The sequence below is a fragment of the Sporothrix schenckii genome, assembly GCF_000961545.1.
Source record: "Sporothrix schenckii 1099-18 chromosome Unknown Cont44, whole genome shotgun sequence".
In the NCBI taxonomy this organism is placed as follows: Eukaryota; Fungi; Ascomycota; class Sordariomycetes; order Ophiostomatales; family Ophiostomataceae; genus Sporothrix; species Sporothrix schenckii.
The window spans coordinates 775,142-787,318 of NW_015971145.1; the positions used below are offsets into that span (position 1 = coordinate 775,142).

Below are 12,177 nucleotides of genomic sequence, written 5' to 3' on the forward strand. Positions count from 1 at the left end.
AAATGCCTTGCTGCATATGTACAAAACGACGTCCCCCCCAAGATTGGTCTTCATCTAAGGCAGCTCCTTGAAGAGAGCCAGTAGCTTCGGGTAGTCGGGCGATCCCAGGCCCGTCACTGGGTCCCAGCCCTCTGCCGCCGGGAAGCCGTCGGTGCCACAGCCCGGGTTCGAACCTGAGGTAATGTCGTTGAACACCTCCGGGTGCTGGTACAGCACGGGGTTGACAAATCCCACCGTCGACTTGCCCTGGTCCAGCCGCACTTCGTTGACCAGAGTCAACACCGCTGCCCACACGGGCGCCGCCAAGGATGTGCCGCCAATCGTGGCCCACGCACCATTGAGCACCGTCACATAGTGGTCACCAATGGCTGACACGTCGGGGAAGCCGCGGCCGCCAATGTGGTAGACACCGTCGCCTGCTCCGCTAAAGTTGCCGTTGCCCATATCATAGTAACCCGTGAAGCTCAGGTCCACCTGGCTGAAATACTTGGCTACAGAGAACGCCTGGTACGACGGCTGTGGGAAGTAGTTGCTGAAGCCACCACCCGAGCCGAAGCGCGACGTGGCCCGCTCTGTCAGCTTGGGCACGTGTGACGACGACGTGCCAGAGGGCGCCGTGTAGTTTCCGGTGCTGTTGCTGCTGGGTGGCGTCAACGGCTCGGCCAAGTCAAACTCGGTGCCACCGACGGCCAGTACGTAAGGGCAAGTCGCTTCGCTTGCGGGGTAAAAGATCTGGCCGTCGCCGCCACAGCCATCGTAGTTGCCCCCGTCGTACGCGCCCGAGGCCACGCCGTCGTCACCCGACGAGATGACAACCGTCACGCCCTGCAGACCCAGCTTGAGGATCTCGGTGCACTGTCTCTTCCAGTAGTATGCCGGAAGGTCGGCCTCGCCGCCGCCGTAGCTGATGCTGATCACGTTGGTGGGCTCGTAGACACCGCACTGCAGAGTGCCGTTGTAGCCGCCGGGAGCGGTGTCCGGGTACGACGGGTCCATGCACTCGGGCTTAACGCAGTTGCCCGTCTCGCCAAAAGCGCTGAACGTGCAATACGAGCCGTCGATGGCGTCGAAGAACGTGTTCCAGAAACCAAGGTACGGGGTGTTACCCGAGGTCATGTTGGCCTGGATGCGCTCATCGTCGACCTGGAAGAGGACCGCCTGCTGCGGGTAGATCAGCGGCATGGCGGCCTGGAAGTCGAGCTCAGCTTCGCCGCCAGCAGTGTCAGGCTGGGTGTCGGCCGTTGCACCGTCAATGAGGCGTGGAATCGGGTACGTGCCCTGGGGAATGTTCCTGGGTGTGTTAGCTGTGGCACGCTGTACTAGACGACATGAAAGAGCCAGAAACATACGGTGAGACGACCTCAAAATAGTCGTCGAGGTCCGACTTGCTGTAGTGCTGGTTGAGGGCCTCGAAGATGCCGAGTTCGTTGCCCGGCCTGGCCGTGGTACCATTGGGTATACCGTACTGGGCTACAAGGAGGAGTCAGCAGTCTAAACGATGTCTTGAACAGCCCCATTTCTTCAACGTACTCCGAATGCAGTTAGGCGTCACGTATTCGTAGCAGTTGCTGCTGTTCATCGGCGGCGGCTTGTTCAGCGTGAAATCGGTCCCCATGGTTGGGCCGCCGGAGTCCTTGTTGGCCGACACACCGCTGTTGAGGTACGTCGGATCGGTGTGCATGGCCTTGGTCCGGCGACGACGGTCCACCAGTCCCGTGTCCAGGTCCCGGCGCCGACGCTGCTTGCGTGCCGTCTCCACATCATGCCGCAGCCGAATGCCCGGGATCACGTAGTCAACGTGCTCCTGCACAGACCGCGGCAAGTGATAGTGCTCAGCCGCGACATCGCGGGTCCGCGTCTCGCCGTGCTCGTAGACGTGGTACTCGGCCAGCAGGAGTTCCTCGGCCTCGGCCACTGTGGCATCAAACTGGATCCACTGCTTGTTGGCCGACTGCGTGATACGGTCAATGTGGATACCGGCCGATGTCAACCACCCGACAACAGCGTCGACGGTGGCACGCTCGGGCGCAAAAAAGTCGACCACCTCCTTGGAGGACATGTGTTTGCCGTAGCTCGCCGAGGTCGGGTCGGCAATGGCCATCAACCGCGCGTGGGCGCTACCGTCGTCGACGTTCCGCTGCTTGAGACCGACCCGCATGGGCAGCAGGGCGTCCGCAGGGGCACGCTGGGTGCGGTCCCAGCGGCGGGCCCAGGTCTTGGGCTGGCGCTCGTGCAGGGTATGTGTGTCCGGAATCATGCGGCGGGAGCTTTTGACTGTTGAGGACGATATCGACTCGGCGTCCTTGTTGGTCGGGTGAAAGACGCCGCCAGGCAGGTCCTTGAAGTGGGCTCGTGTATTGTGCTTGTGGGCGTGCGCTTTATGGGCTGCGTGAGCCTCGGCGTGAGCAGCGGAGTTGCGGCTACGGTGTTTGGTATCATGGGCGTCGTGGTGAGCCACGGCACGTATGTCCAGCACGGCGTGCACCTGGTTACCGATTTCAATGCCGACGTCCGGGGCCGGAACCGGACCGGCGGCGGCCTCGAGAGCAAGGCCGCCGACGAGGGCCACGCACGCGAGGGTGTTGAAATACATGGCGTTTAGCGAGATGTTATTATCATGGGGAATGGCGAGGATATGAAGAGAGTGCGTGTGCGTGCCAAACGTGAGTGGTGTTCAAAGAGCGAGAGAAAGGCAGCTCAACGGAAGAGTAAATAGAGGTGACTGTGATGTGAGCTCAAATAGAAGGAGTGAAATACAGAAACACAGAAGGAGCGACAGGACGGCTTTGGTCGATGCTGGAAAAGCCCAAAAGAGAAGGAGTGACGGATGGCACGAAAAGACAACGAACAAAACACAAGGAGGGAAGGAGCAACACAAATGAGTGACCACGGCCAGAGAGAGAAAAGGGAAGGAGAGAAAAGACGAAGAAAGGAAAGAAGAAATGTCTTGAAAAGAGCAGGTGCACAGAACAAAAGGACAACAGAAAAGGAACGAAAACAGGAGGATGGCCACGAGAAGCCCGGGTTACATGACATGGGGACGTACAACCCTTCTTCTCGGCATCAAGATCATCTTTATCTGCCGTGCTCCCTCGATGCCACTGAAAGCTGGGCGACTGACTCTGCCATCTTGCCTTTTTTACCCATTTCCACTCTTTGTGCCCTCTTTTCTGGGTCTATTCCCTCGTTGTCGCCTTTGACTCCTCTTTTTTTGCCCTTGTCGTGTGCTCGTCGTCCACCTTTGTCTTCTTGGCCGACTTCCCAAACGGGAAGCTTACACGGGAGATCAATAGAAGCGCGATGACGACACAGAGGCAGGGGACGAGGCCAAAGGGCAAGAGAGGAGAACCAGAGGATGGAAAGGGAAGGGCGCTGCCGCGACTTAGACATGCCCACATGCCGGACAGCCTTCCCTGCGCGTACGACTTGGCCGGCCACTCTTATTTCTTCTGTGTCTACTGGCCTTCCAAGCCTAGCTTTGTGGCATCATCGTCGGCACCCAGTACCTGGACCCGCGGGGCCAGCCAGCGCGGCCGTTGAAACAAGGCGACAAGAGATAAGCCAAGGGAGCTTTAATCAAGGGCGGCAAGCTTAATTTGCCGTACTATGAGGTGGTCGTTTTACAAGCTGTACAACATTGGTGGTCGAGGTCGTGTCTCGGTCGTGCAAGGAGGATCTCAAGTTTTGCGGCGCTACTACTGGCTGGCATGTTCTGTTTGGCACCAACCCCTGGCTTTGGTTCCTGGACTAGTTTGCGCAGCGCGGGTGCCATCGACGATCTAACGACCTAGCATGTGCGCAGAAACTCAAAAAGACGACCATCAGCCATCAGGACCTCGCCAGGTCGTCTTGGCGGGCAGCTGTGGCGAGATGAGAAGGGACATGATATGCACAAAAAAGCAGGTATGCAAATGGAGTACGACGAAACGAAACGCACCAGGAGCCTGGCGGGCGAGGCGCTCAGGCGCTCTCGCGCTCTCCGTGTTGCACGATGAGAATGGGGAACCGAAGGGGGAGAAGCAACGGTGCGCCGACAAAACTTGGAAGAAAAGCGGAGAGACTGTGAACATCATAGGCAAACCTGCACGCCTTGTAAGATACTTTTGATTTTATTCATCTCGCAGCGGTAGAAACACTCGACAAGATTCGCGGCACAACTTGTGTACGGGTTGTTTTATTTGCCGTACTCGGCTTCTTCTTCTGGAAGGTCGACCCTGACACCCGCTCAAAAAGGCAGCTCTATTTGCTCGCCTCTTCCTTTCCTGCGCAGCAGCAGCTTAATCGTAACGATATGTTAGACGGACTTGCATCCAATCCGACGCAGGAGGTCTGTCCCTTTCGTTGCCCGTTTTGATAATGATCGTCGCCTGTGTCGCCGCACATAATCAGGCTCGACAGGCGGTTGGCCCCCTTGTCAGGTCCCTTAGCCGATTCCCTGGAAAACGGGATGACGGGAAAACGGGATCGGCAAGCACGGGGCGCCTCTCTTTACCGGAACCTTCTATTTTGTTGGTGAACTGCGACATCCGCCACCAAACGGCGTTCTCTGTATTTATGAGGAGTTTCCCCCCGAGACACTTGCCCAGAGTGCAATAGAAATATCCTCCCTGGCAGTCCAATCGCCGTTGCACAGATGTCGTGAGATTACATATGCTAAATGAATACATGCGCACAACAGATGTTCTACAATCTCCAAGAGCCTTACACGACAGTTCCATACAACAACGAAAGAAGCAGAGTCGCGCATCCATTCCTCCCTGGTCTTATCCTGTGCTAGATAAAATGCAATGCGGCCCCTCCCATTCCCTCCACATAGCTCTCCCCTTTCTTGAACTCTGCCTTTACTTCATGTCACCCTCCCGTCTTGTCGTCGGCGGCTTGACGTTATCGTCCTCTCCCTAGCTGCGCCAGCGACCTTGGGTTCCACAGACTGTTCTGTCAATCTTTCGCAGACGTTCCATTCCTCTGCATGCCAACGCTGCCACAGATCTTCTAGAAGAAGCATGCATGAGGCAGCAAGAAGCATATACGGAGTAGGACATATGCACGAAGCACATGCGAGCATACACGAATACAGCGTGCAGTGGTTGCCACGCTGTCTGACACTGTCCGACTGGACAACGCAGCTGCTGTGATGCCGTTGCGATATGTGTCGTGCCGTCGAGGAACAAAAACATTGGGCATTATCAGCACGGGCTACAAGGCGTCCTTTTGCTGGCCGCTGCCAGCAAACTCGCCTGCAAAGTGCCGTCTTGGCTCTGTCCTACTTTCTTCTGTCGTGTTGTCTCTACGGCAACCTACATACTGTAGAGAGACCATCTCGAGAGCAGTGGACGACGGCGATATTGATTTTGTCATATTTGCTTCGCACAACAGTGTCGTAGAAAAAGTCCCAAGTCAATTCCGGATGTATGCTGCCTCTGGTGCACGTAAAATGTCACATGGACATGCTCATGGTTAAGCTTCATCTGTTTCCTGCTTTCTTATGTTCCTTGTCTTCTTCCTTGACGCCGTGATGATGAATCGCGGTTTCCTATTTAGCCAAATCGCGTTCCGACCCAATAGGGCAGGCACCCGCCATGGCAATCGATGCCCGGCTTCCCCGAGTATGGAGCCCCATTGCGCCTCGCTCGGCACGCGGCACCATGTTGGCGGTTTGGGTCGACCCGTCGATGTCCCTGGTATTTGCCCCCGTGCCATTGAATTTGCCTCTCGGGGGCAGGAAGGCTGTGCAAATCGCTTGCCCACGAACACGGGAGCACAACGGACTCCAAATCAATCCGAGTCCCTCAGGCGCGTCGAGTAGAAAATAACGTGCATATGTGCTTCTTTTTCGTCCAATTCTTAATCCTCCCGTACGACGGGCCAATGGGGATTCTACGCAGACATCTTGAACCAAGCCCCCCCAAAAAAGACGCCCAGAGTGCTGCGACATACGCGTGGATTTGGGCCGCACTGTGTTCGTTTAAGCAGCTGAAGGACACGTGACACTCCCTCACTCCTGCAAATGGCACTGTGCGAAGCAGGGAGCAAGTGTAAACCATTTTCAGGGTCCAACTTGATTGTCAAAGATATCCCCACGAATCGCCTCACTTGTATTTACTGAGGAAATGCCAGTGACATCGAAACAGTATTCATTTGCGGAGAACCTCGTCAGAATTCACACGGGTGCGATAGCTCCCCATAGCCGTAACGGTCAAGCCAGTCTAGATCCAGCATACCAGGCCCTTCTGGCCCACTCAACCCCCTATTCTCAGCCCCTATACTATTGTTAGAGCCCCTGAGGGATATGGAGACCTCCTATTTATAAGTGACGAAACTCGATATCCAGCTGTTCATTTGCACGAGAAGAAATGTAAATACGACACACCAAAGTGGAGATGTTAACCATGAAGAATCACAAGGCAGACGTCGACTTAACAGGCGGTAAAGATCAAGTACACAATAAATTGCAATGTTTAACAGGACCAGCTTTATGAAAACGACGCCAATCGATTTGATAACCAAATGTTGTGCTGCATTCAAAGGCACTGAGAGCAGTGTGCTGCAAGGGCGACAGGATAATGCCTACAGTGTCATCTGGCTGCAAATATACTGTGTTCAAACCTAGATTGATTGCCCCCGCCATGCTGTTGCCGCCACCTGTTTTGCCCCTGGCGCCAGGTGTTTCCGCTACAGATTAGCGCATGCTTACGTCGGTCCAGCACCTAATCACGGACGAAACCCCGCCCTGTCTCAGCCTCTTCCGCCATCCACGCTGCACTCACTCTGGCACTGTCAAAGGCTGCCCCGGGGCGGGGACTGCACTAAATTGATTACAGGTTGCTGAGAAGTCGTCTCCAAGCCCAGCCGCCATGGTTATCTTACAATGCAGTCCCTCCCCGCTGTTGCCCTCCGTCACCGAGTCGGCCAAAATTGACGGGTCGGTCCTGCTCTCTAATCCTCCGCCTAGTCTCAGCTTCTCCTCACTCTGTGCCTCTTTCCCTTTCTCACTCCTCGTTTCGCATCTACGTTCCTTTCCGACTGCTTCTTCATCTTTCCCTCGATCACGACCTTTCGACACGTCCATTGACAGCGCTTGATTCTCGCCTTTCTGCATTCTGCGCACCTTCATTAGCAGCGTTGGTTTTGTAACTGCGGCCCATTTCCTTCCGAACCTAGTCTCCTCCACCGCTCTCCGCCTTTCTCTCACACTCGCTTTCCTCGTTTTCCGCATTTCGACCTCTCAAACGTCTCCTGCGTCTCGATTGTCCTCGACTGCCCACAACCCGCTCTTTGAAGACTGTCTCGGTTTCGTGCTCCGCTGTCTGTTGGCTGTACGTCGTCCAGACAGTGCCTGCGTCAAACACTCGATCGACTTCTCCAAATAAAATCCCCTCCAACCTCCCCACCTCAGACACAGTTTCGCGAACATGTCGACGTGGAAATTGACAAAGAGTAAGACACCATCCAGCCTGTCCCGGCTTCTTCCAAGACAATGTAACATGGATCGTTGTGGGAGAATGCATGTCCCAACGTCAACCCGGAGGCTGTATGCTCGGAACGTGCCGGACATATCGGACGCACCTGAATACCAGTATGAATCCAAGGCTGACCATATCTCCCTCCTACTATAGAGCTGAAGGAGACCCATCTGGGTCCCCTCGCCAACTTCTCGCGGTCGACGTCCACGTCCACCATTGCTCCCGAGAAGGAAGAGAAACCTGCGGCTACGCCTACGCCTCCCGTCGCCTCCAGCACCCCGACACCCCCTTCCAGCAACATTGGTAAGCCGAACTCCGCCCGCATGTTGAGTGTCTCCTGGGGATCCTAACTCTTTCTCCAGCTGCCTCTGAAGCACTCAGCCAAACCGACGTCATCAAGCCCCCAAAACCCGGCATCCTGGTCGTCACCCTCCACGAGGGCCAGGGCTTTGCCCTGCCCGAGCAGCACCGCAATGTCTTCAACCCCCAACACCAGTCTTCTCTGTCCACCAGCAATGCCCTCTCCAACATGGTCTCTGGGTCCGTCCGGCCCAGCTCCTCGCAGCGCCCAGCAGGCGGCTTTACAAATGGCTCCAGCCGGCCGCAGACGTCCGCAGGCAGCGGCTTCGGCAGCATCCCCACCAACCACGGCCGTGTGTCGGGCAAGTACATGCCGTACGCCCTTCTCGATTTCGACCGCATGCAGATCTTTGTCAACTCCGTCGAGGGCACCCCCGAAAACCCCCTCTGGGCCGGCGACAATACCCAGTACAAGTTCGATGTGTCCCGCGTGACTGAGCTCGCCGTCCATCTCTACCTGCGCAACCCCAACGCACCCCCCGGCTCCGGCCGCAGCCAGGACATCTTCCTCGGTGTCACCCGCATCAACCCCCGCTTCGAGCAAAGCCAGCCGTACGTCGAGGACCCCAAGCTGGGCAAGAAGGATCGCGAAAAGGCCGCTGCCGAGCACGCGGCGCGCGAGCGTGCGGCAGGCTTCAGCGGCATCGACTGGGCCGATGTGCAGTACGGGCAGGGCCGCCTCAAGATTGGCGTGACGTACGTCGAGAACCGGGCCGGCAAGCTCTCGATTGACGACTTTGACCTCCTCAAGGTCGTCGGCAAGGGCAGTTTCGGAAAGGTCATGCAGGTGTGCAAGAAGGACACGCGGCGCATCTACGCGCTCAAGACCATCCGCAAAGCCCACATCATCTCGCGATCCGAGGTCGCCCACACGCTGGCCGAGCGGTCGGTGTTGGCCCAGATCAACAACCCCTTCATTGTTCCGCTCAAGTTCACCTTCCAGTCGCCCGAAAAGCTGTACTTTGTGCTGGCCTTTGTAAACGGCGGCGAGCTGTTCCACCACCTGCAAAAGGAGCAGCGCTTCGACATCAACCGCGCACGCTTCTACACGGCCGAGCTGCTGTGTGCGCTCGAGTGTCTGCACGGTTTCAACGTTATCTACCGCGATCTCAAGCCCGAAAACATTCTGCTCGACTACCAGGGCCACATTGCCCTCTGCGATTTCGGCCTCTGCAAGCTGGACATGAAGGACGAGGACCGCACCAACACCTTTTGCGGCACGCCCGAGTACCTGGCGCCCGAGCTCCTCATGGGCCAGGGCTACAACAAGACGGTCGATTGGTGGACGCTCGGTGTACTTCTGTACGAGATGCTGACGGGCCTGCCGCCGTTCTACCACGAAAACACAAACGAAATGTACCGCAAGATCCTGTCGGAGCCGCTCTACTTCCCGGGCACCGACATCGTGCCGCCGGCCGCCAAGGACCTGCTCACCAAGCTGCTCAACCGCAACCCGGCCGAGCGCCTGGGCGCCAACGGTTCTGCCGAGATCAAGGCGCACCGCTTCTTTGATGCCATCGACTGGCGCAAGCTGCTGCAACGCAAGTACGAGCCGGCCTTTAAGCCGAGTGTGGTGAGTTCCTCCCCCGTGTCCCAACAAACCCGCACGTCCACATGACTAACCGTTTTTTGATTGCTACGCACAGACCGACGCACGCGACACCGACAACTTTGACCCCATCTTCACCAACGAGGCGCCCCTCGACTCGTACGTCGAAGGCCAGCCCCTATCCCAGACCATGCAGTACCAATTCGAGGGCTTCTCCTACAACCGGCCGATCGCCGGCCTGGGCGACGCTGGCGGCAGTGTGCGGGACCCGTCGTTTGTGGGCAGCATCCAGGATAACCGATAAGCGTGCGGCGGAGTTGTCCAGTCCTTTTTTTTTCTGGTTTTTTGATATTTTGATCATTTACATCTGTTCATGCTGGTCGTCCTGTTTTTATTTTTTGCTTTCTTTTGATACACTTTCTTGTTTCTTGCCATTCGCCTTCTCGTCGTATCGTATCTTACATGTAGACGACATCGTCCATTGGTATTCGACCTTTTTGGGTGCTTCACCATCGTTTTCTGTACGGACAATGCACACAATATATGGATGACAGACGACACGGATAGGACGCTGGCCGACATACAGCGGCTGGCGATTTTCACTTTCTGTTCTTTGGGTTTTTCTGAGCCATTCCGAAAGGACGGCTTCTATGATATGTTGTCGAATATCGACGTCCATACACGCTGCCTCTTGACCCAGTGCAATGTGACATACGATGGTATTGTTGTTTCCGGGTTCCCATCCCGGTGGTTACAGATCTCATCGCTTGATATTGTACACATGAGGGTTGGTATTTTAAACAATTTGTAAGCGGCTTTATTGATCACTTATTTATTTGTATTTATTTTAAGGAACATAAACAACCAGAATAAATATTAAAATACGACGCGAAGTCTAAACTTTTCTAAATTAAATTAAAAAAAATATATATAAAAAAAATGCAAGAACCATTGACGAACTCCTACTTTCATGGTTTTAAACAACCAAACAAACAAAATATTTCCTTACTCGTCACAATCTCTGTATTATGTTGTACTTTGTCAACAATTATTTAATCATCTGTGCATAGGTGCTTTGTCTTGCTTAGGCAAGGGCTGTCTGCTTTCCAATTACACACCATTTTATGCAAGATCCGTATCCGAGCAAGATTTAGGCCATTTTGTCATTGTTGTTGCTGCGCTTAGACGTGTTTGGTCAGCTTTTGCCCAGAACGCGACAGTTCATTACTCAGCATCACAACACGCTGCTCTCCTCCTGTTCACAATTCCTTTGCTGCCGTCTTCGCCTTCCATTCCTAACTTCCTCGCAGCAAGCTCATCCAGCGCACCGGTCTCTCAAACCTAAACAGCTTGGCAGGACTGGGAACGTCGGTCGGTATCGGCAATCTGACACCCTCGGATTTGCGGGAAAATGGAATGCTATTCATTGACCAGAAAAATATGGAGAGCGAGGCCTGGAGGGAAGAAGGGGCCCGATTGGCTGGGCCAGGTAGCGCTGGCGAAAGAACGCAGGTCCTTTGGTATTAAGATTTCTTACCCCTCCATTGCTCAGCTTCAGCAATAGTCGGCGAGCTTCTGGCTTTCGGCGCAGCGATAACGTCACTGCAAATACCCCTCAATGTACACCATCTACTCTCGCGGGGCCTACTGGTGTTCTTTCTTCCAGGTTCAGACTGACTTGAGCTGGGTTGCTCCTGCCGCCTTCTCGCGAGCGTTCCTGCCTGTACCTTACACTTGTTAAACAGCTCCTTAAGATAGCTAAAAGCGAAATGTCTTGGCGGACAAAGACGGACCTCCATAGCTCCTTCCTGCCATTCGCCCTAGCCGCTGCCCAACTGTGTTAAAAAGAAGGCGATACCGGTGACGACCTTCCCCCCAAAGCGACTGCCAAGCATCGTCAATTCCCGCTCACTAAGAGCCCCAGAATTTTGGAGCCGTAAGGAAATAAGGGAAACATGGCCTCGCACGGAGAAACTCTCGCCTCGTGTCTGTGTTTCCCCGATCCAGCCTCCGTTTCGTGGTTGTCGGTCGATTCTCATCCCACGCCCACACCCCCCTGCTGGTTCTGGCCTCGCCGGAAAAGCGATGCGTAGTAAAAATTAAAAAGCTCTTAGAAATAGTATATGTCGTAGCTCGGAGGCATTCGAAGAAAGAGGAAAGAACGACTGGCCCCCCCGATAAACGATTAAACATAAACTCCTTCCAGCTACTGTTGTTCTCACGAACCGTTTCTTTCCCAAGCTCTTGTCCTCCTTCTCTCTCCGAAAAGCCTCACGTTTTCATCCAGTTGTTTCGTCGGATAAAACCAGCTGTCTTCCAACCCCACCACAACCGCGACCTACTGCAATGTAAGTGCTTTTGTTTGTTTGTCCTATCAGGTCCCACTCTCTGTCTACCTTTACGAACTCTGCATGTTCGTGGTTTGAAGCTTGAGAACAGGCGGGGCAGAAGGGCAAAAGAATACGACCGAGAGCGAGAGGTGAATGATACACGAGTTCCTGCAAGAGATTGCGCAGTCCATCGGCCGAATTTGTTTGCTCGCCCAATGTTCCCCACGTTTCGCCAATGGATGCGGTCATAGCTGGCCCAGGCATGCTGGCGGTGGTGGTGCTGGTGCTGTTCGCCGTATGAAATAAGCACAGCCCTGGCCACGGCCATTGCTTGTTGTCAAACAGTGCTTTGCTAATAAGTGGTGGGCGGCTCTAACACCGATACAGACTTCGGATCTCTCGCTCTCGCTGTTTCTTGTTCTTCTGTGTCGCTTTCGTTCTTTCTAACTTCAACCATCAACTTACTTGAATTCAC

General features: G+C 54.9%; 3 protein-coding genes across 3 annotated transcripts; 2 read left to right on the top strand and 1 right to left on the bottom strand.

Moving 5' to 3' along the window:
* Positions 1 to 54: 54 nt before the first annotated feature.
* Positions 55 to 2,593, bottom strand: SPSK_08579 (protease S8 tripeptidyl peptidase I (cln2); the record flags this gene model as incomplete). The annotated part of the gene is made up of 3 exons (XM_016735172.1): positions 55 to 1,291; positions 1,350 to 1,470; positions 1,531 to 2,593. The coding sequence occupies 3 exons, from the start codon at positions 2,591 to 2,593 to the stop codon at positions 55 to 57; spliced, it is 2,421 nt and encodes an 806-aa protein (XP_016586981.1).
* A 707-nt stretch (positions 2,594 to 3,300) lies between these two features.
* On the top strand, positions 3,301 to 3,540 carry SPSK_10182 (uncharacterized protein; the record flags this gene model as incomplete). Its single annotated transcript, XM_016736732.1, has 1 exon — positions 3,301 to 3,540. The coding sequence occupies one exon, from the start codon at positions 3,301 to 3,303 to the stop codon at positions 3,538 to 3,540; it is 240 nt and encodes a 79-aa protein (XP_016586982.1).
* Positions 3,541 to 7,412: 3,872 nt separating this feature from the next.
* On the top strand, positions 7,413 to 9,676 carry SPSK_08674 (non-specific serine/threonineeeee protein kinase; the record flags this gene model as incomplete). Its single annotated transcript, XM_016735264.1, has 4 exons — positions 7,413 to 7,437; positions 7,617 to 7,766; positions 7,826 to 9,396; positions 9,470 to 9,676. The coding sequence occupies 4 exons, from the start codon at positions 7,413 to 7,415 to the stop codon at positions 9,674 to 9,676; spliced, it is 1,953 nt and encodes a 650-aa protein (XP_016586983.1).
* Positions 9,677 to 12,177: the final 2,501 nt, after the last annotated feature.